This window comes from Lagopus leucura, unplaced genomic scaffold, assembly GCF_019238085.1.
Source record: "Lagopus leucura isolate 7727_CA_CO unplaced genomic scaffold, USGS_WTPT01 Super-Scaffold_100001, whole genome shotgun sequence".
NCBI lineage: Eukaryota > Metazoa > Chordata > Aves > Galliformes > Phasianidae > Lagopus > Lagopus leucura.
In genome coordinates, this window is record NW_024962262.1 from 87,050,335 (window position 1) to 87,072,386 (window position 22,052).

A 22,052-nucleotide genomic window follows, 5' to 3' on the forward strand; every position below is an offset into this window, starting at 1 on the left:
CTGTCACTGAGTCACAATCCACTTTTACAGAGGAAGCATAGCTGTTTAGTGCTATCAGACAACCCAACATTAACAAGAGCACAGAGGGTAGGTTTGGGGTGTTGAGTAGTTGAATACAATTTTATTTAAAGAAACATATAGAACAGAATACAACATTATTTAAGAAACATAAAGAACAGAGGAAGTCTAAGATAAAAATCTTAGTCTAGGCATGTAAGAAATTCCAGTCAATTCTTCCACATCATCGTCCTCACTGCTCCCCCTCCCCCCCAAAAAAGCTAGCAAAATCATGCCAAGAATTTGATATCAACTTAGATGTAAACAGGCCAGCTATACAAACAGCATCAAGCTCTCCTGAAGGGCGGGCTCATTCAGTTCAGCTTATCCAATTTCTACTCTTAAAGTATGACATTCTGGACACAGCGCTGCTTCAGCTGGAAGCTATGATCCCAACCCATCAGTAGCACTCACCGGTCCGTTGGATTTCCACACTTGCTATCTCCACGCTCTTCTCTTGGATCTTCTGCCATAAGCTGTCTGCCCCTCTCACCCATTCGCTCACAAGACACCTGTAGACACCCCCATCCACTGATGAGGCCTGGGACACAGACAATCGATACGTGTCATTTGCTCCTGTGTCCAAGCGGATATCTCCATTACGGTAGCGCTCTTCGTAGCCAGGGCCGGGCTGGAATTTGCCTTCATGAGTTAAAGACAGGATGTCCCGCCAAGACAATCCACTTTTGATCTGCCAAGTCACATGTAGGTGAGTGTGCTCTGGCGAGGTGGTGATTGCTGAGCAGCGTAACTTGAAAGAGTCACCCTCAGACAGCTTGAGAGATGTTGAGGAACGTGCTTTTGAACCACTCACTGATAAGCCATCAGAAATCACTATTAAAAAAAAAAACAAACAGAAAACACAAGCATCATAAAACAGAAGCGAGGAGAGAACACTTATCCTGATCTACTCTGATACGAAGCACCAAAAATATGAGAGGACACCGTGTCTCCAACCATTTCTTCTTCCATACAAGTATTTTCCAGGAGCAAGGAAATTAAGCTGAAAATTCATTAGTGATCCACTTTAAACAAGCCAAGACAAGCACTCAACTTCATTGACCTTCCTTCTTACTACAGCTTCTCATTCAAGCAGTATCATTCAGGTTATTCCCATCCACAAACATATTCATTTTCACAAGAATAAAAGACATAACACTAGGAATTAAAAATAAATAAATAGAAATCTCCCCATTTATTACTTAAGAATTCTAAATGACAGAGCAAGGCTAGGACATGACTGCAGAAACAATACGCTAAAGAGAAAAGGGAAGATTACTTTCTTCATACACATTCCTAGACAATGCTACAAATAGGAGAGCACACAAGCTGTGTTTTCACCTGAAGTTAGCCCCTCTATTAAGAGGCTTAGTAACCAAAAGTATCTGCAGACATCTTAAGAAAACCCAATGCTTAGTTTTCCCATTTAAAGGGGAAAGGGTGGGGGGACAGAGAGGGGAGAAAGGAAGGGAAAGGGAAAGGCGCCTTACGTGCCATCACTACTACTGTAATTCCCAATTTTGGATTTTGCCTTTAGAACTCAACAGGAAAAAAAAAAATCACAATGCTCATAAGCAACTGAAGATTAACATTATTAGAAGTACAACTATAACTGATACCAAAAACAAACTTAGAGCACACCTCACTCTTCAGAAATACCTTTCACTTGGACCTCAGCATCATAATTTCCCTGAACGGTGGCATCAGTGCTGGGCGTGGAGCATTTGTATATCCCTTGGTCAGTTGGCTGGATGTTTCTAATCACGAGTTCCACAGCATCGTTACTGCTCCGTCTCAGTTTGATATCCCCGCGGCCCACACGTTTTTGGTACTCCTCAGAGGTGAACGTAGAATCCCAGGTACTCACTATCCTCAAGAAATCAGTCGCCCGGGAGAACTCCCAGTCAAAGTTCTGTTCACTGGGTCCATCGTAGTCACTAACGCTGCAAGGGATCACCACCTCCGTGCCCACGACTCGAATAAGAGGGCTTTTGGGCACCCTCACAATACGTCCTCTGCAGAAAGCTACATCGGGGTATAAGGATAGAGAAAGCAGACAGTTAACAGAAGCATTACCAGGTTAGGCTTTGTCCAAAAAAAGAGTGATACAGAATACGGCTGGGCACACTCCTCGGAAAGCTAAAACTACTAAGCGCAATCTTTCCTATTAATATTTAATCTCATTGGAACAGTAGCCCTAAAAACACCATTTTTTGTGTGGGCAATCTTTATTTCATTGCTTATTTAGTAAGGAATTACTAATTTCAACAGATATTACTTGAGCAGACTTCTGTAACCACGCTTGTTTCCAACACACATTTCATCTTTGATGGAAGTCTCAGAACACGGAAGCAGGAACAGAGCATGCTCCCCCCAGAGTGCAGGAAAACATGGGGCTCAGCCTGTGTCCATTTAACTAGACAGAGACTGTCTAACTAAAAGGAGAGCAATGGCAGTGCTCTGCAGAGGGACGGCAAGGCAACGTGTTATGCCTCAGGCAAAAGTGTGAACTGCTTAAGTTAGCCAGAGGACCTGGTAAAGACATGGAAGGACACTGGTCTATTTGGCTCTGTAGCTCAAATGATAACCCCAACAGCTGGGCATGGATTTTGATGGGTTCTCACTTTCCCAAAGAGCGAACTGCTTTGATTCATAGTTCCAGCCATAGAAACTTCTTCAGCGAGGGAGGGATGCTACCTAACCCCAATCTCCAAAGAGAAACAACAAAATTCTTATGACTTCCCACTAGCTCCACATCCACAACTAAATATTTCAGCAGCATAGCAAAACAGAAGCCAGAACACTGATCTTGCTAAAACCAAGTAGACCATCATAGTAATATCAAGAGCAGTTGGACCACTAGGTTGATCTGGGATCAGGCCAAATCACGTTTAAACAAACAGCCCATACACAGGTGAAGTCCAGTAACTTACAACTGCTCATCAGCCACATTGGTAAAGCCACCAGCTAGCAACATGAACGTTCATATATGCGATGAGCCTTCCCTTTGTATCTCTTGATGTATTCAGTACTCAAGACTGCACACTAGAGTGGCTTAGAGCCATCATGCCACTAGGAACCCCAGGTTGGGCAATGTCACTCTCACAGAGAGAAGCCATCCCCAGGGAAGCTTGTCATAAAGAGGAGCACTGAGTGGGATGTGTTCAAAAATCAAGATCATCTGTGGGTATTTAAAAACAACATGAGGAGCTGTACACATCGAGTAGAATTATAAGATGAAAAGCAGATTTTGGTCTCCAATTACAGTTCAGCAAACAGCTGAACCAAGGACTGATGCTGTGTTTACCTCTGCAGCTGATAAGAACAGGTAACTCCCAGCACATTCGTTGTTTTTCAGGCTGTTCATATGCATAGGCTCACTCCTGTAAGTTATCTTCCTGAGTGCTGTGATGTTCTATAGTCAACACAGTAAATACTCTTTCATTACACTAACACCAATCTGCATTAAAAACAGGTCTTTTACTTCACTTATACTCTTCCCAAAAAACTGTTACATACCTGATCAAGTGATGGACTAGTCTTAATAAAGAAGCTAGACTTTTCTGCATCTTCCCAGTGTGAACAGAAAAGGAAGAATCTTAACTATCTACATCTTGTTCTCAATCACAGGTGTTTAAGGGTATATCTCTAAAAACAAGCACCATATATCAAAATCCAGAATATGGAAAAATAACCAAGAAAAAAAAAAAAAGATAGTTGAAAGGCTCCAGTTACTGTATTTCTCATAGACCTTACGTTCTAGTTCCATTTAATCCTTCAACTTTTCCTTTTACAGAAAGCAGGAACAACAGGTAACCTTCAAAGCACTGTCTGACAGCCAAAGTGGCTCTGATCACACCTGTGCAAGAAGTCAGCTCAGGATCCTGACTGAGGGCATTGCTCTTAAACACTGTCTTCTCCCTAGAAAATACTCTCCTGTGACACTAAAACAAGCAGACAACACGGTTCTGCATGCGCCTTCAGCTGCAGACCCACATACTGTGCACTGCACTAATCCAATCTAGAGGTGACAAAAGCACGGCTAATGCGGCAAGGGCAACACGTTTGTCTTCGAGATTAGCGCAGACAGCTCTGTTTCTCTTCCTTCCAAGTTCACTAAAGACTCTTCGACATTAAATGAAGGTAGGGGTGATTGGCATCTTTCTAAGAGGAGGCAGGCAAAAGGGAAAGATAGAGGCACAGAGACTTGTGAGGCAGAAGCACAGAGACAGCATCACAAGCTAAGAGGATATGAACTTAATGCAAAGCAGCTGCTGTGCTCTGAGTGCCTACAGGTAAGGAGGAGTGCACGCAGGACAAATACTTCAGGGATGAGCTGCCATTTGGGTGACCCAAGAGGCTCAGAATCTAGAAGCCGTGAATCCAATGCTCTGCTTTTTGTCCTGCAGCAATCGACAGAAGAGTGTCCCTAGCTGCTAAACAAGTTATGTTCTTCATCATGCATTAGAGATTAACATTTCGTGTAAGTGCAGCAGAAGGCATTGAGCTACAGACACCAACCTTGGAAAGAGGCAAGTTCTATTTTGCTCTGGCAGATAAACGGGAGCTTTTACAAATATTTTGTTCTTGCACTGCCCCACACTACAATCATAAACCCCCGCCTCCAACTTCCCAGAGCAAAGTTCAGCTCTTCTGAAATCTTCTTATGAGATGTTCACACTCTGTAAATTTATTGGGAACGTTTATTTTCCATGACACCTAATATATTTCAACGTTAATATAAGGTGACGTGTTCTTAATGAATTCATTTGAATACCATTTAACTGTAGAAACAGATGGAGCAAGACAGAAGAGTGTATACATTAGTGACAAAACCCAACAGAACACAAACAATTTAGTATGGTAGTTTTTATGATACTGAAAAAAAAAATAAAAATGTCTATTTACTAGGAGCTCAATAACTGGCTTGATATCACTGAGTGCAATTGTGGACATCCAATCTGTCTGAGTACAAGATCAATTGCTTAAATGCCAAACTATTATTACAGTTATCAGATCGCTGGTGGAATAGCAAGGAACTATTTCCAAAACAAAAGGTGAAGTATGTATCAAGATACAAAAATAAACTGGGGACTGACATATCAATAATATAGAAGCAAAACACTCCAGACACAGCCTATGCAGTTTTGAGCTAGTTCTCGTTCCTTACCAACGCTGCATGAAGTACTTAAATTAATTTATCCCATCACCAAGATGCAACATCTTATTGCTGTCGTTACATTAAACCCTTTCAAAGAAGAGAGGTATGGAAAGTTTTTAGGATAGCCAAGAAAACAGAGCAGCAAAATCACACAGGACCTATAGAACAACCATTCTGTTCAAACTTTCAACAAGCGCCAGCTCCTCAGGAGAAGAGCTGATGGGGCTTTCCTTCTACATTAGGGACATTATCATTGATGAAGAAAGTCTCCTAGGAGCCTCATCATCACACCGATTATGTATCTTCATATCATTTATGAAAGAACATGACAAGAAGTAATCTGTGGAGCTGCTCACAAGACTGGGACGGTATTCTTACTGCAAAGAACACAATTCTGCTTCAGTGCTCTCTTGTACAAGGTGCTGCCTCCAGCCCACACTAGACAGCTCTGCCTAATAAGAAACCTTGTTCTCTCGGCAGCCCAGAGAAGGAGGTCGACTTTCTACATCCTCCTTCCAAAGGAAAATGCAATGTGACATGCAGTAGGAAGCCAATTAAAGCCAAAAAAGTAAGAGCTGAAGACTCAGTAAATTGGCTCAGACTAAGAACGAGTCTCACATAGTCCAGTTCCTCAACCAAGGCAGTCACAAGAGATGTAACGACAACGTTGCTGATGCCTTTCATCCCAAAGGCATCTCAGAAGAGCTTTCTAAACAAAAGGTTGTTTCATTTGCCAACTAAATATTACCATATCTTCGAAGGAAATACAGCAACCCTTTCAAACTCACAACAGTTTATGACAGGACAAAATGCTGCAGGCAACTCTGCAAATGGTGGCAATGATTTTTCCTCTTGGAAATCCTCCATATATTTTCCACCTAAGTACCGCTTTGCTGCAGCCCTGTCTAAAGGAGGCAGCTGAACATGCACAACCCTTCTTGGGCCATACTGGAGATTGAGCGATGGATTTACCACTACGAATAGCTGCCTCTTCTGCATCCCATTTCAAGCAAAACGCCTCATCTCCCACTGCTGTACAACACTGCTTAGCTACAGCATTTGTGAAGTCATCTTCCAAATTGGAAGGAAAGAAAAATTTTTTTTGCATTGTTTTTGTCCCACCCCAGATATGTCCACACAAATCCTCCTCCTCTGTTCTGAGAGGAGTTGCTCAGGCCCCCAGCATTCAGGAGGCATTCAGCAATGCTTCTTAGCCAGCAGCCAGGTGCAGGACAGGCAGCATGCCATGCTTCTCCAGGGAAGGAAATCCAAGGCATACCAGCAGGACAGATTATAATCCTTATCACCAAACTCCCTCTTCTCTCCTTGCCTTCCCTCCCAGTTTTAATTATCATCAGGCAGCTCCACATCAAGAATGCCATATGCAACTAGCTAGGAGAAAGAAAGAAAGAAATACAACTACATTTACAATGTCTGAACACCCTTCAATGCTGTTCACACAATATATATGTATTTAAATATACAACATGGTTTTCCTAGAAGTCGCACATTTACATAAGCAGTATGATGCTTTGAGATTACCCCCATGCACACATTTTTAAATGCCATCAATTAAGTCTTCTATCCTACATTGTTTATGTAAAAGAGAAAAAGACAGGGAGATCAAGGAGAATACAAAAAATTATATTTTTTTAAGCTACCAGAAATTCAACTAACTATTGAAATATCTTTACTGGTCTTAGAAATAAATGAGTGAGATCTCTTACCATCCCCGCATAACGTGCACCAACATCACACTCTTCTTTCCAGTGCAAAGCGACACACAGTAGGGGCTGGGATCTATTCTAGATACAGTGGTAGGCTCTTGCTTTCTTGCTACTCCTTCCATATTACAAAATTTAGATCATCCTAATCAGCAGATGCAAGCTGTCCCTTACAACCAAACAGCCTGCACTAAGGGCTCCTGTAAGCGAGACCAATTGTATCCCTGCTGTCTAAACCATAACCACTGTACTAGCCTACCTGAAGCAGACAGAGCTCTGCACTTTGCAGTGCAACAGTACTGCTACACCTCCCTGACTGCAAAACTCTCTACCTAAAAAAGGATCAGTAGACTTTTATGGCTTGAAAGATCTGCAGTGCATCATCTGAACATATCAGAGAAGAGCGAGCGAAAGAGTTCATGAGAGAGACATTTACACTGTTCTTTCCCAGGCGGCTGGGATTCTTTTTTTAGATAATGGAGAGCTCTTATCAAAAGGAATTAGCCTGGGTGTAATTGCTTAAAACCCATTATCTCTATCAGGATGAAGAAACGCATACTGCATCTTAAGTGAAGCCTCAGAAACGCTATCAAACTGCAAGGCTGTCGGATTGCTCTAATCTCCATGCCATCTGAGAGATCTCAGAAAAGCCACATCTCCAGCACTGGGTGAAAAAGTGAATACCTTCACAGCTGGGCTCCATTTCTATCTATACCACATGGATTAAGATTCACAGGACAGGATTAAAATAACATCTCCTGCAGCACAGTAACGACCTGCTGTTTTTTCCATTCACCCCACCTTTCCCCCACGAAAAGTGATTTCAAATGCACCTAAAGAGACCTCAAGGCTTTCACCGAGACACAGTTCCTAGTTATCCTATGGTGCATCATTCCATTTCCAAAAATCCTTCTGCACAGCTGCATTAAATGTTTGCTGCCCTATTTGGCCAGTTACCTAGGTTCTGTCATCATTGGAGAGGAGACCTTCTGTAAACTTTCTGTTTATAGTCAGAGTCTGAAGAGACAGCCAACTGAGTTTGACAGGAAAAAAAAAAAGCCAACAGCAACAGCAGATTTTCTACGTCCCCCTACTTTTTTTTCCCTTTCTTAATACACTCCAGACATATAAGACACACCACCATGTTGGGACAGACGACCATTCAATGAATGAGGCCTGACTTTTCTGCCCAGCCTGAGTGTCAGGATGATATTCTTTTGTGTAAACACAAAGTAATTGGCAAGTCCAGACCTGGAAAGAGCAGTCAAAAGGCATTATCTAAGAAGTCAGAGACAGTAAGAAAACAGTACTCCACCATATAAAATACACTAAATCTACTATCGGCACTGGTCAAAGAGATCTACTTTGGAAAATCTTAACTGAATCACAAGAAAAGCCTCCTTCCTCTGCCCCATCTCTGCTACAGTGACTGCCTCTCTTGACAATGCCTGTTCAGATGATCTCATGGTTATCAGGAATAAAGCATCTCACCCTTCTTCCGCTCCTCCCTTTTGAAGACCAACAGACTGGCATCTCATTCACCCCAGCAAACAACTCACTCCATTATCTGTTTGTCAAAATGAGCTACAGGAATTTTCCTTAAGTGCTTCTGCAACTATTTCTGCTACAACATAAGTAGAAGGAGCCATAACCGACATTAGAAACTAGTAAAGCAGAAAACAGGTTGCACGTGTGATACAATCACAAAATCGTTAAGGTTGGAAAAGACCACTAAGATCACCCAGTTTGACTAACAACTCATCCCCACCATGCCCACTATCCACGTCCCTCAGTGCCACATCACACAGCTCTTGAACACCTCCAGGGATGGCGTCTCCACCACCTCCCTGGGCAGCCTGCGCCGCTGCCTCACCACTCTTTCTGAGAAGAGACATTTCCTAATATGCAACCTGAACCTCCTCTGGTGCAACTTGAGGCCATTACTTCTTGTCGTGTCACCAATTCAACAGAGCTATCATTTGCTGCAGACAGCCCAGATCCCAAAGTGCAGTGCTACTTCCCAGTCACAAGGATAGGTATGCTATAGGAGTGCAGGGGAAAAAAAGGAGACATACAAACCTTTCCCAGCTATGTAAAGCAAAAGGGTTTGATAAACTGAGCGCCCTAAGAGGACAGAAAACTGTGGCAGCACCAGTCCCAACAGAAACGCCTAACAGGCAGAGATAATACTGAAGACCGCGTTTTAAATTCTTCTGGATGTCAAACAACTGTATCACATATTTTCTCTATTTCCTTTCCCTATCACTGACTGACAGCTGAAGATAAAAGGCTAAAGATAATGAAGCACTTTTGACAAGTCTCCAAAGTGCAGCTGGGAGCAAAAGGGGAATGAAAGAAAAAAAGAAAAGCAAGAGTCAACACGCTGCTTCTTCCTGTGTCTTACCTGAAAGACCTGCCCCTGTTACTGATCTTCATTGACTTTTCTCCAAACATTCTCACAGAACTCCGCTTTTGCCCTAACCTGCCAGAACAGTCCATTTAGGCTACCTGGTAACAACAGACCCAAAAAGCGCCGAGACTCTGCAACCGGTATTTAAACTGCCACACCAGACAGGTGATTTTCTGCTGTTCTGCTTCAGAAGCAAATTGCGTTGCGAGAGGAGAGGTTCAGTGTGTTACATTTTAAGGAAAAAAAGTTGACAAAGCAGTAAAGCCCACAACTCCAAGCCAAAGAGCTGGCAGAGCTGGAAGCAAGGCTGCAAAAATTTGCAGAAATGCCATTTCAAGAAATATCTGCACATTTTCTTTTGTGGGGTAGAAGGTCACTGGAAAAATATATATATATGAATTCAAATTCAAAAGGATTGCATACATTTACCAATATTAAAGAAGTCCTCAAACTGGAATTTACAGAATTAAAATTAATACTATTCTCCAACATCATTAACTTATCTGTTATCTTAGATCTTTCCCAGAGCAGTTGGAACCAAGCAGAGCAGCTCAAATCCATTTGTTCTATATCGTAATTTCCTGTGGGCAGAGACCAACCATCCTCTTTGCTCCATGTGGAATGTAGCACATCTCTAGTATTGAACTGAGCATTCTTCCTTGAATTTAATTGAGGAAACAATCAGTCTAGAATAAATTATTTCTAAATTTGCATTAAGTAAAATCACACCGAGCATGAAAATCCAACACAAGACAAAAAATCCAAATCTAAGACCATGTTAAACTATAAAAGCTAATAAATTTTTTAACCAGCATGATTTTAACATGGCACCTAGAAAAGATGGGAAAACTGTAAAACTAGGGAAATGTATTTATGTCAGAAGACTTTTTAAAAGATGCACATGTTGTGTTCAAGACCCGGTTGGAGGGGCCCCTGGGCAACCTGGACTAGTACCAGATCTGGAGGTTAGCCGCCCTGCATGTGGCAAAGGGGTTGGAACTCAATGACCCTTAGGGCCCCTTTCAACCCAAGCCATTCTATGATTCTATAAATCTGTGAAGCACATTGCTATATAATTTCACAAAATATTCATTTTAAAAGGGAAATCTTAGAACACTCCTGGCTCCCCTCTCCCCAAACCAATCTCTATTGTTATCCCTCTTTTCTTTCTATAGCAGCAGACACTGGTTTTCAATGGTGTGAAGCAGGCCTTCTTTTTTTTTTCCAGTTATCTTTACTGCTAGGTAATATCCAAATCCATTAACCACATTTTCTTACATAAGTGCTAAATCCAGTACGGCTTTTACTTTTCATTCATCGAAAACAAACAAAAACAAACACTACAATAGCTTCTGTATGTTTTACCTGCTCAAATTTGGTGGTCCTGGTCCACCTCAATTCAACCCCACACTTCATCTGTATCAGCTGAAATCCTCTCTAAAGACAAGTGAAGCCGAAAGGGGATTGGCAGAGGAGTTAAAGAGAGTCACATGCATGCTTTAATAATTCAGACATGAGCCTTACCCGTTACTTTCTCAAAACCTCTAGCAGAGGATCATTTCAACTCTCAGTACACAGAGGCTAATTTCCCAGCAAGCATTCCACTGTTGAGATGAGAGAAGCAACCATGCAGATCTCAGTAAAACCAGCACCAGAGCCAAGCCTGATTGCAGGAGACTGCAGCCACCACTTGGAACATCCCAGCACTCATGTCAGGCTCAGACTCTCTGGCGGGTTTGGGATCCAGGACAGCTTCACTCCTTTTGCATCTGCTGTTGTGAGAGATTATAGAAGGCAGTGACTAGTCAGCAAGGCTGCTGAAACTGCTGGCCATGGCAGCACGTGGCACTGGCCCACCCCAGCTCAGTGCTTGACAATTGATCTGCAGTTATAGGAACCCATAGAGGGACGGATCTCAGTGTTTGAGTAATCCTCTTTAACTGTAATTTAATTATCTAATGGTCCATCTTCAACATGCATAATATCCAAGCAAGAAGCCACATTAGAAATGCCAACAACAGATGCACACAGAACAGGTGTTATGGAACAGGAATAAGCACCTACGTCATGTCAGCACGCACAGTCAAGTGCAGAAGCATGGCTACTGCCAGTGATTTGGCTGCAGAAGGTGCACCTGGACAGACTACCAACTAGAGCACATGAACATAGACAACAGGAGGTGTTAGAAATTGAAACCAGAAATGCCTGCGATCTAATTTGGTGTTCATTTCCCTGTATCATCACATTTCTAAACAGAAACATGAGAATTAAAAGATCTGCACAGCTAGGTAAAGACATAAGCAAGACCACTGGAGACAGCTTCAATTCTATCAGCTGGTAACCCTATAGTTCAGGAGCTCAGTTCACTCCTCACAGACACCTATACTCCCACCTTGTCTATACTCTTGCCTGCACCCTGGAAAACAAGAGGGCAATGTCTTCCAGCCCCCCCCCCCCCCCCCCATCAAAACCCACAGATCCAATTAGCACTCAAAGCCAATTTTGGGTCATGCAGAGCAACACTGTTTAGTATGCTAATCTCTATAGAGCCTGCATGTTAGAAGCATAGATATTTTTCTCCTAGACAAGAAGGAACAGTACGCATGCATATACACACAGAGCATGATTTAAGACACACCAGGGCTCTTCCTTCTTTAATATAAGGTTTACATAACTAATTCTGTTATTGAGAACAGCAGTGCAAGGTATTTACAATACTTGTTGTGCCTGAGCTTCTGTTATTTGCTAAGGGACAACTATGAGAAACTCTCCTGCCCCAGAAAAGGCAGCTAATCTGGTCTCTAGCATTAAAAAAAAACAAAACACAAAACCAACAAAAAAAAAAACAAACAAAAAAAAAAAAAAACCAACAAACCAACAACCATGAACAAGTGAAATTATCCTTGCCTCAGGAAGAGATATTTTTCATTACAGGATTGTCTCCATCTTGCAAAAGAGATCACTGTTGGTAGGGAGGGGGCAAGAGGAAGGAAGGGGTCTAGATAAGAAAAATACAAGAGATGAGGCACATAAAACAGCATCTAAAAGATGCACAGGGACTCAAGTCAAAGTCTGCAAGAGGGTCTGCATAACCCCACACAAAACATTAAATAAAATTATCCCCAGATGGGTCTGCAAAACATCTGGATCTGAGATAGGCATGCCACATTGTTTCAAATATATATATCAACACAGGCAGTTCCAGAGACACCAGAAAAAAAAAAAACATCAAAAGAAACAGCAACATTTAAATCAATCAGGTTCCCTACATTAAGACTCCAGAAAATTGAGAATAAGGTATTTAGACAGTAGATGGAACAAGACACTCTGTTTATTTACTTCACTAATATTTGGGGGGTTACAAGAAGGAAGGGGACAGACACTTTAGCAGGGTCTGTTGTGACAGAGTAAAGGGAAATGGTTTCAAACTACAAGAGGGGAGAATTAGACCTGATAAAAATGAAAAGTTATTTTCAGTAAGGGTAGTGGGGCACTGTAACAGGTAGTCCAGAGAGGTTGCAGATGTCCAGTCCCTGGAGACATCCAAGGTCAGGCTGGACAGGGCTCTGAGCACCTGATGGAGCTGTAGGTGTCCCTGTTCATTGCAGGCAGTTGGGCTAAAGGCCCTATACAGGTCCCTTCCAAATTAAATGGTTCTATGATTTAAAATACAGAAAAAGCTTATCCCATCATCTACAAATTCACAAGACTAGCACAACTGTCTACTTTAGCAGCTAGTCGCAAAGGAGAAAAGATTGTAGATAGAGGGTTGCTGGTGTTGAGGCCTCCAGAGCCACACTACGCTGGGGGTTTGCCCCAGGCTGGGATTAGTGCCATAGGCCAAAGACTCGAGGGCAACTGAAGCACAGCAGGTGTGCTGTGAGGAGATTCACCTCAGAAATTCAATCCTAACCCCAAAGAAAATGGAAACAGAGATGTTGCCTGCACACTCCTCCCAAAGGATACTTAAAGGACTCTTCATGTCTAACTCTAGAATTTCAATGAGGAAATGGGAACTCTTCCCTAAGTCATAAATGTGAGTTAAGCCATCAACTCATGTATACCTCGGATATGAAAACCGCCCACTCTCTGCAGTGCTGCTTAACCCTGCCCAACAAATTCCACAGCCAAAAGCTTCTGAAAAGAACGTGCAAGAGCTGAAAACTTGCCAGCAAACACTGTCTCCAAGAGTCTGAAGGCAAATTAGCTGTATAATTACCTGCCTTTTCCTTGAATTCTACCTCTAGAAAGCAGTTCCCGACACAAAAGGAAATGGCATCGTACGAGGCTGCTGTTTGCTTTACCTAGACCAGGCAAAATGAGGATACCTGCTGGGATGGGTGGACAGGTACAGGCATGTGGCAACACATGAATGATTCCAAAATCCACAGAGAGCTGAACTACCTCATGCAAAACTCACACCTGGTGCAGCTCTGCTCCCAGTTACCCTCATACTGGAGAGAAACAAAATCTTTTGTACCTGTCTTTTCTAGAGAAAACAAAACAAAAAAAAAAAAAAGAAAGAAAGAAAGAAAGAAAGAAAGAAAAAGAAAAAACCCACAACACTCCATTCTGGTGAGCAAAGTTAATTAGTTCAAGAAATCAAAAGGCTCAACTTTCAAAAAACCCTGAGTATTAACCTTGGGAGCCAAGTCTCTTTGTAACATTTCAAGCTCGCCGCCTCAAGCCCTCCATCACCTCTGAAAACCTTGCCCTGCATTCAGTGCGGGTATTTTGTTATCTCCAGTAGCAGAACAGTGAAGCTCATCAATTCAGTGCCTGGCTGAAGAAGTCAAGCAGTCACCTCTTGTTCCCCATCACGAATGAAAAGCCTTTTTTTCCCCTTTGTATTACAGGCCGGCAAGTTTTCACTGCTCCTTTTTCGATTCACTTGCAGCATTTGCAATAGTATCTACTCTTTTCTCTACACTTAACACTGAATGGCCTTCCTTGTATACACAGTAACACACAGCACTACAGAATGTCACATACACTTAAGCTTAGGAAGAATTTTATGGTATCAGACACTCAAGAAATCCACATGCAGCCGTATAGCAGAGACTGCACTGCAATGTATTGCTTCTTGGAATCTTAGTATTTGGCATTCAGCCATTAGCTACTAATTTTCAGATAAGCATGCCTAAATACATATCTTAAAATGCTTCCTGTTACTCCCACTTTTAAAAAATGTATCTCAGAAGTATTGACTTCGCTGCTGTCATCGGCATGCTGCATACAAAAGGTCAACATCATAGGTGATAAAAGAGAAAGTTTACACACAAAGATCAGTCAATATGCACCCAAACCCAGCACACTTCAGAAAATGAAACTTCAAGAGGTCAAACGCAGTGCTCACTGATCAGCAGGCTTTGGGAGGAAAAGTTTGAGGTTAAATATGGGGATACCACATCTAACTTAGGAGGTCTCTAAGCTACAGGCAGTGGAGAGAGGATGGTCACAGTGTGTGCTCACTCTTCCTTAGGCATCCAGCCCTGGCTGCTGTCAGAGGCACGATGCAAGACCAAATGGATGTTAGGCGTCACACTGCTCCCTCTCCAGCTTCAGGAGTGTGGAGGAGATAGCCTTCTTTCCACTGCCTGCTCCTCAGGTGGTGAGGAGGCATGAAAAAGAATGGAAGAATCCCAAATGTTCGAGTAATTCTTAAAATAAGAAGAGAGGGAACCCTGGATGGGGCACAACATAGGAGAGAAGGGCAGGTAGAGAGCCGACACAATGTTAAAGCAGCAAGAAGAGGAAAACAATTTCTGAGAGAAGCCCAGAGGGAAACCACTTGTTTCTTCTCTGTTCCAGTCTCCTTGCAGAGCTGTCCCAGAGTTACACTGCTTATGAGACAATCTACATACAAAATAAGGAGCTGTTTATTTGGGTGAAACTTAGATTTGTGAAATTATTCTGTAACTAGCACTTATAATCAGCTTACACTGAAACAGACAGCAGATTGCACGCACCCTAGGCATCCTTACATTTGCTGTACTGGAAAGAACAGGCAGGACCCAGAGTCAATTTTACAACTGAAAAAAAAAACAAACTCCACAGCTCAACTTCATCCCACCAGAGAGCACGACAGCCATTTGCAGGCTCCTGAATCAGTGCACACTTACAACGTAAGAAGATAACAATGCAAGTTGCAAATAACCATTGCATCAGCAACAGCACATTGCGGGCTAAATCTCAGAAGTCTTATGCCAGCCACTGCATTAACACAAGGGAAGAACTATTTTAGCACTGACTGAAAAGAAATGATGCCTGGTGCAAGCACAGCAGCTGTCTAACAGCACACAATATAGTGCACCACGTGAACAGAACATGGAAAATACAACAGCAATTTAGAAATTTGAGGGTGTTAAAAATCATCAGGAAAGCTGCAGACTTGCCCACAGACACTAAAATTAGCAGTCCACGCTTTTAAACAGTGAGAAAAGATTCTCAGTAGCATCTCCTAAGCATCTTTGAGATTTTAGCTCATTTTAGCTCAAGTGCATCTCTCTGAACTGCCCCCTTCGTTCACAAATGGCACTCTGGTAACAGAGGTGGACTCAACACACATAAGAAGAGTTCCTATTCCCCAGAGGTACTTTTGATTAGGCTCAGAAAAGCAACACCAAGAAACACTGCTGTACAAAATACAGAGCAAGTCCTGATCCTTTTCCATAACGTGCCACGAGAGGTCAAGGAGAACTATTCACCCAGCCTCAGCAGCAAGGACAGTATGAACCGACATATCTTCCAGAATGCAAATGCAGAATGCTGACCTATACACAAGAAAATCATGAGAAAAACACACGTGAGATGCAGCTGCACAACACCAGCCTATACCCAAGAGGTGCGCTTTTGTCACTTAGGACGCAAGTAAACTGAAGCGAAAGCCTGCTCTCACAAGCATTAGCAGAAAAGGATAAGCAGAAATGGCAGGGAATGCTGCGCAACAACAGGAAATATGCTATAACAAAAGCCTGTTTGCTATTAGACAGCAATCAGAATTATTACTGTTGTAAGAAAACAACAAAGTTCCTTGTAAGCACTCCTGCTGCTGGCAAAGAGCTGCACAGAAGGGAAAGCATTTACAGAGCACTACACTTAACCACACGACTTCCGCCTCACCTCACTCCCTGCGTCCCCACTAAATTTTTCAGAAATAAGAACAGGTTTTTAAGAGATTAACGATCTCAAGAGCATTTCCCAGGAGCTTCAGCCAGTTAAAACACGCAACATCAAATTAAGACATTTCAAAGAATCCAAGCAGAAGAGCACCAGCCATAATGCAATGCAACAGCAGCCCATAAATGCCTCCACTGTTGCAGTTTTATAGCCTAAGCCCTACAAAGAACCAAAACGTAGGATACAGAACACACTACTAGTTTGGGTTTTGCCTTCCTCCAGACATAACACATTTTATTTCAAGATCTTTGACCCTTTCACAAGGAATAAATAAGCCTTGGATAAGAGATTGCTACAAAGTCTTGAAGTACAGAAGTCCAGTCTATCCCTACGCTAAAAGGAAGCACTCTGCTTTTATCGTACAAGGAGATCCACTTTACTGAACAGGTGTTTAAAAAAAAATCAGTTTAACACTTTCCTAATTATCTTCCCTTGGCAGCTTTAAAGTATTGAGATTTTTGCCTGGCCTTTTCACATTGCAGTACTTTCATCTCTTAGCAGGTCAACACAAGACATTCACTTCCTATCCATCATCTATCGACGCTCAGTACAATCACTAAGATCTCCCAGAATTCTCTGAGATTCTACTGAAAAAAATCTCTACTGATGAAAAGAACCATCTTCATTAATCCGCCTGGCAGATGCATTCTTCCCTTCTGATCATTATGGGAGTTTACAATTCTAATAAAGCTGTACTCACATCACATTATTCAGATTACAAAATCTCTGGAAAAAGAAAGCTCTCGGGCACAGTCCTCTAAATCATCAAAAACACTTCTTATTCCTAGCTGATAAGCTCTTTAAGAAAGGTTATGTACATAGTTGACTGCTAGGAAAGAGACACAGGCATGGCCAGGCAACCAATTACCACTGAAAAAAAAATCACCCTGTAAGCAGAACTCAACTGAAATTGTAGTCATAACCCTATTTTCTATGTGGAAGATCCATACTTATACACATTCTAGTCCAAGCTCAGAGTGATACCCACCAACTGACCATAAGCCAAGGCTCTAAGTTCTATGCAGAGAGCCTGAAACAACAGCAGAGGTGAAAGCTGCATCCCTGAATGTCCATACTGGAAGTTAATAACAAATTAAGCATCACTATTGCTGACTGTTTCAGCATTTATTTATCTTTGCAGAAATATGCCATGGTTGAATATCACTGAAGCATGTACATCAGAAATATCAAGGACAAGCTAAGACCATGGACCTCTTTCGGAGTTACGGGAAACACCCTGCAGGGAAGAGTTTAAATTGAGGCTCTTTAATGAAGAAGGAAGTGAGCAGAAGGACAGAGTCCCTCAGCCTGATCTCACAAGCTTCTGCCAAGCCTAGACATCACTTAGTGCAATGCTTGTCCACATATTGTTCTTAAACACCAGCAATACAGAAACACAGAATCACCACGTTTGGAAAAGACCTCCAAGATGATCTAGTCCAACCATCAACCTATCACCAATACTCCCCCTCTGAATTGTGTTCCTTAGTGTACCACATCCACATTGTTCTTGAACACCTTCAGGGATGGTGACTCCACCACCTCCCTGGGCAGACCATTCCAGCATCTCACCACTCCTTCGGAGTAGAAATGCTTCCTAACATCCAACCTGAGCCTCCCCTGGCACTACTTGAAGCCGTTCCCTCTTGTCCTATCGCTAGTTACATGGGAGAAGAGGCTGACCCCCACCTCGCTACAACCTCCTCCGGCAGCTGTGGAGAGCTATAAAAATCTCCCTTGAGCCTCCTCTCTTCTCCAGACTGAACAATCCCAGTTCTCTCAGCCACTGCCCATAAGACTTGTGCTCCAGACCCCTCACAGTTCTGTTGCCCTTTTCTGGACATGCTCCAGGGCTTTGACGACATTTTTGTACTGAAAGGACAGAAGAAAGAAAACACTAATTGGTTCCACTTAGTTTCTATCTCAACATTAAAAAATACTAATACACTCGAGCAAACTGAGAATTAAAAGATACTAAGTATGTGAAAAAAAATCTAGAAATAGACATTGTTATTTTTCTGTGACTATCACCATAAATTCATAGAGTATTCTGCCAACTATTTCATTTCAGAGCTCGCTTGGTTTTAAACTCCAGTTTTGTTATTACTTGAAACTAGTGACAGCTTCCACACAATGCGTAATTCAGCACACATTCAGCAGAAATCATAATCAGAATTATAACTTCAAGTCACAGAACAACTGTATAATCCAGTAGCAGTACATTTATCTAAGCACAGTGGTCTGAGGCAATATTCCTTAGCGTTCTTTAGGCCAACTGACCCACTGGAAGAGACTCCATACCAGTCCTCATTTCGATGGAGACGCAGTGAGGAACCTCTGCACAATTTCACTCCCCTGCAGAGCTAAACAACCCAGACAACCTGACAAAACCTTTGCCAGCATTCATACTTCTGACACTGCTGAGACGACTGTTTAGGTAGTAGTGGATTCAAATGGAGGAAAGAAAAGGCCAGCAAAAGATGACTTCATGTACAGAAATAGACATTCTGAAAGAGGGCAAGAGAAAGATTCACTCTCTTAAAAACCTCAACCTGTATCCATCATCTGAGAAGCAGAATTCTCTCTAAATGAGTTCTATTCAAATTTCTCAGTGGCCATTCACCCCATTCACTTTATCTGTTTCAATACATACAGAACGCACATCATCTTTTCCAATAAGGAGAAAAGCTTTGGCCCAGGCAGGCCAGCTGGGAGATGCTTTCAGGCTCTTGAACCAGAGCCACGGATCCCCACAAGTTCCCACACATGCCCATACTACACTGGATGTAAGAACCTGCCCTCTCCATGGGATGCAACACAGCTGAACAAAAGCACAGGGAGCCGTATTTGCTCCATTTTGCACATCTTTAGAAAGCATGTCTCCACATCCAAGACATCCAACTTTAATTCAACAGAATATGTTGTAACAGTCACATCAAAATTGGCTCACACTCAGCAGGATTTACCTCCATGCAGGATTGCCTCTGAACTACTACAGACCTCTGTTTTAAGTAATGTAAGGGTAAATGTAACACTTAGAAGTGAATTACTGCAAAGGTTGTACATGCAACTGCGTGAGAGGGATTTAGGGGCCCCACTAAACAGACAGGTCTTCAGGTCACTACCCAAGACTCCAAGGAGGTCTTAAAAGTAGGAACATCAATTAACACAAGCTAAAAAAAAACTCCTCAGCTGTACATATGGAAAACAATTGCCAATTTATGATTTATGTATTTCTAAGGCATGTAAAAGCAACCATATATGGAGAGGTGCAGAGCAAAACAGTGATGTTAAATAGTAATGAGAAGCACTCAAACAACTTCGAAGCCCAAGTTCTTTGCTTACCTACTCAAACAGAACAGGCAAGAGCACAGCAAACTTCCTCTCAACCACTTCTATGTGCAAGTGCCAGGCACAGCCAAGACACGTCTGGCCGTTTTGCATCAGAGATCAGGTACCAAGCTCACGCAGCTATTCGTCAAAGACCAAACTTGTTGACTACTGTGTCACTCAGGACATGCCTCTATTTCTCCCAGACCAGACTATGTACATTCACTTAGAAGTGGAGCAAAACCAGTAATTAATTTCACATAAGCCCAACAAGGCCAGCTTGTAGGCCAGACTCATACCAGCATGCTCAAAAGCAGAAAGTTCTACCTTCACATCACCAAACCGCCTGCGATTAGCTGTCCTCCACCACTCCTTTACAGCACAAGGTCTTATGTTAGATATCTTCGTCCTCTAACAACCTGCACAAGGTGTAAAGCCTAAGACTGTTTCATCATATTATCCCAGTCAACATGAGAGTTTGAAATCTGACTAGAAAGAAAGAATATCTAACTTACAACTAAGTCCTCTCAACAAGCCTTGTATAGTCAATGAATATAAAGATGTTATAATTATGAATTAAACAAGAGAGTTTGGCAGAGCAGATTATAATAACAAAAAGAGAATAGATAGAAAGCTTACCCGGACTTGCTGCAAAACTCCAGAGGAGGGATCTCCAGAAGAGATCCTTCCCCACTGGTAGCCAGCTCTTAAATAGGTCTAAGAGAGGTGGATTGCCTTCACCTGTGCTCCTCTGGCTGACTCATTGCTCACCTCAGGTGATCAATCAGAGGTTCAGGCTGTGATTCAGCAGTTCCCATACAGCCTTCAATACCTTTAATATACACAGGTCCTAAGGAAAGGGTCCTAAGGTGGTCCAGCATGCCTCACTCCTAGATCTTCTATGAGCACATATCCCTGTTTCCTCAGACCTAGATAACCTTGCTGCCATATTTTGCTCTACCTCCCATCCCATACACCCAAGCCCCTCCCTCTCTCTCCCACCCCCCCCCCCCCCCCCCCCCCCCCCCCCAAAAAAAAGACTTCATACCATTAAACCAAGTCAATGAAAATCATCTTTGTGAAGTGGTAAAAAAGCTTTCATCACCACATCATTCAAAGAATCTGCAGCCTGGGCCATTGCTTCCTACCTTCCAAAGCCTCCGGGTATCTTTCCACCACCCCATGCACAACCTGTTCTTCTTCAAAGTGCACCCCATGACTCAGTGATTGATCATTTCCCTGGCAAACTGCTCCTCTGAACACGTTTTAATCCAAGCACCAGGCATAGAAAGTCTCATGTTAGTGGCCTCCTCTGAGGACGAAAGCTCAGTTTGCATTCCAAAAACTGACTGTTCCTTCATGACAGTCACATAGCCAAAGTGCCACAATTGCAAATAAGACCCTAGAACAAAAAGGCTATTGACCCAAATTGTCACTCACATGACAGAAATATTCATGCTGTACTTTGTCCAAACCTGCACATACAGAGTTCTCACCCCAATGCACCAATATCAGAAGTGTGATGAAAGAGGAAAATACAGAATGAAGAGAAGCCAGCAATTTACCTGACGGCATACACTAGTTCTAGGAGAGCACTGTAAGGGGACCAACTTGTCCTAGATAGGACCTGTTAATGCAAGGAAGTCTGGGTATGGAGATGCCTTGTCCTGGCATGTGCATGGCATTAATTTATATGTTACCAGCCTCTGCATGAAGAGCAAAGTGTCTCTCAGCTTCAGGAAGGGAGAAAAATCTCTATATATACTAAACAAAAGTCAACTGCTCACACTAAAGGGTCAGAGGAAAAAACTTTCAAATGACCTTTAACAGTTCCTTGGCAAGTAGCTTTGGCTCATCTCAGTTGATCCCTGTAGGTTTACGAGGAAGACAAAGTCTGGAACAAGCACACTCTCTGTGCCCTCTCCAGTGCTGAACAGGAGCAAAGATACAAGCTGAAGACTCATTTGTTCTACTATTTTGGAAGGACAACCCCACCCAGCAACTCTATTAGCAGTGCTGCAGCCGTCCCTTTCAGACTCAAAAGGCAGACACCACAATCAATTCAGACACCACAGCATGCCCTGCAGCCACACACATCCCGCTTCAGTCCTTGTTTTATACTCTGCAGGAGTCCACAATTAGATATTCCATTTACCTGCCAGTGGCGAGCAGAAAACTTTGCTCAGAAGAC

At 42.6% G+C, this 22,052-nt stretch overlaps 1 protein-coding gene across 1 annotated transcript in view; it reads right to left on the bottom strand.

The window, feature by feature from the left end:
• The window catches only part of LOC122178276 (prostaglandin F2 receptor negative regulator-like), a 66,387-nt gene that overhangs the window by 36,554 nt on the left and 7,781 nt on the right, over positions 1-22,052 (bottom strand). The window contains 2 exon segments of the mRNA XM_042868352.1: positions 472-891; positions 1,717-2,082. Coding sequence (XP_042724286.1) covers positions 472-891; positions 1,717-2,082 — 786 coding nt within the window.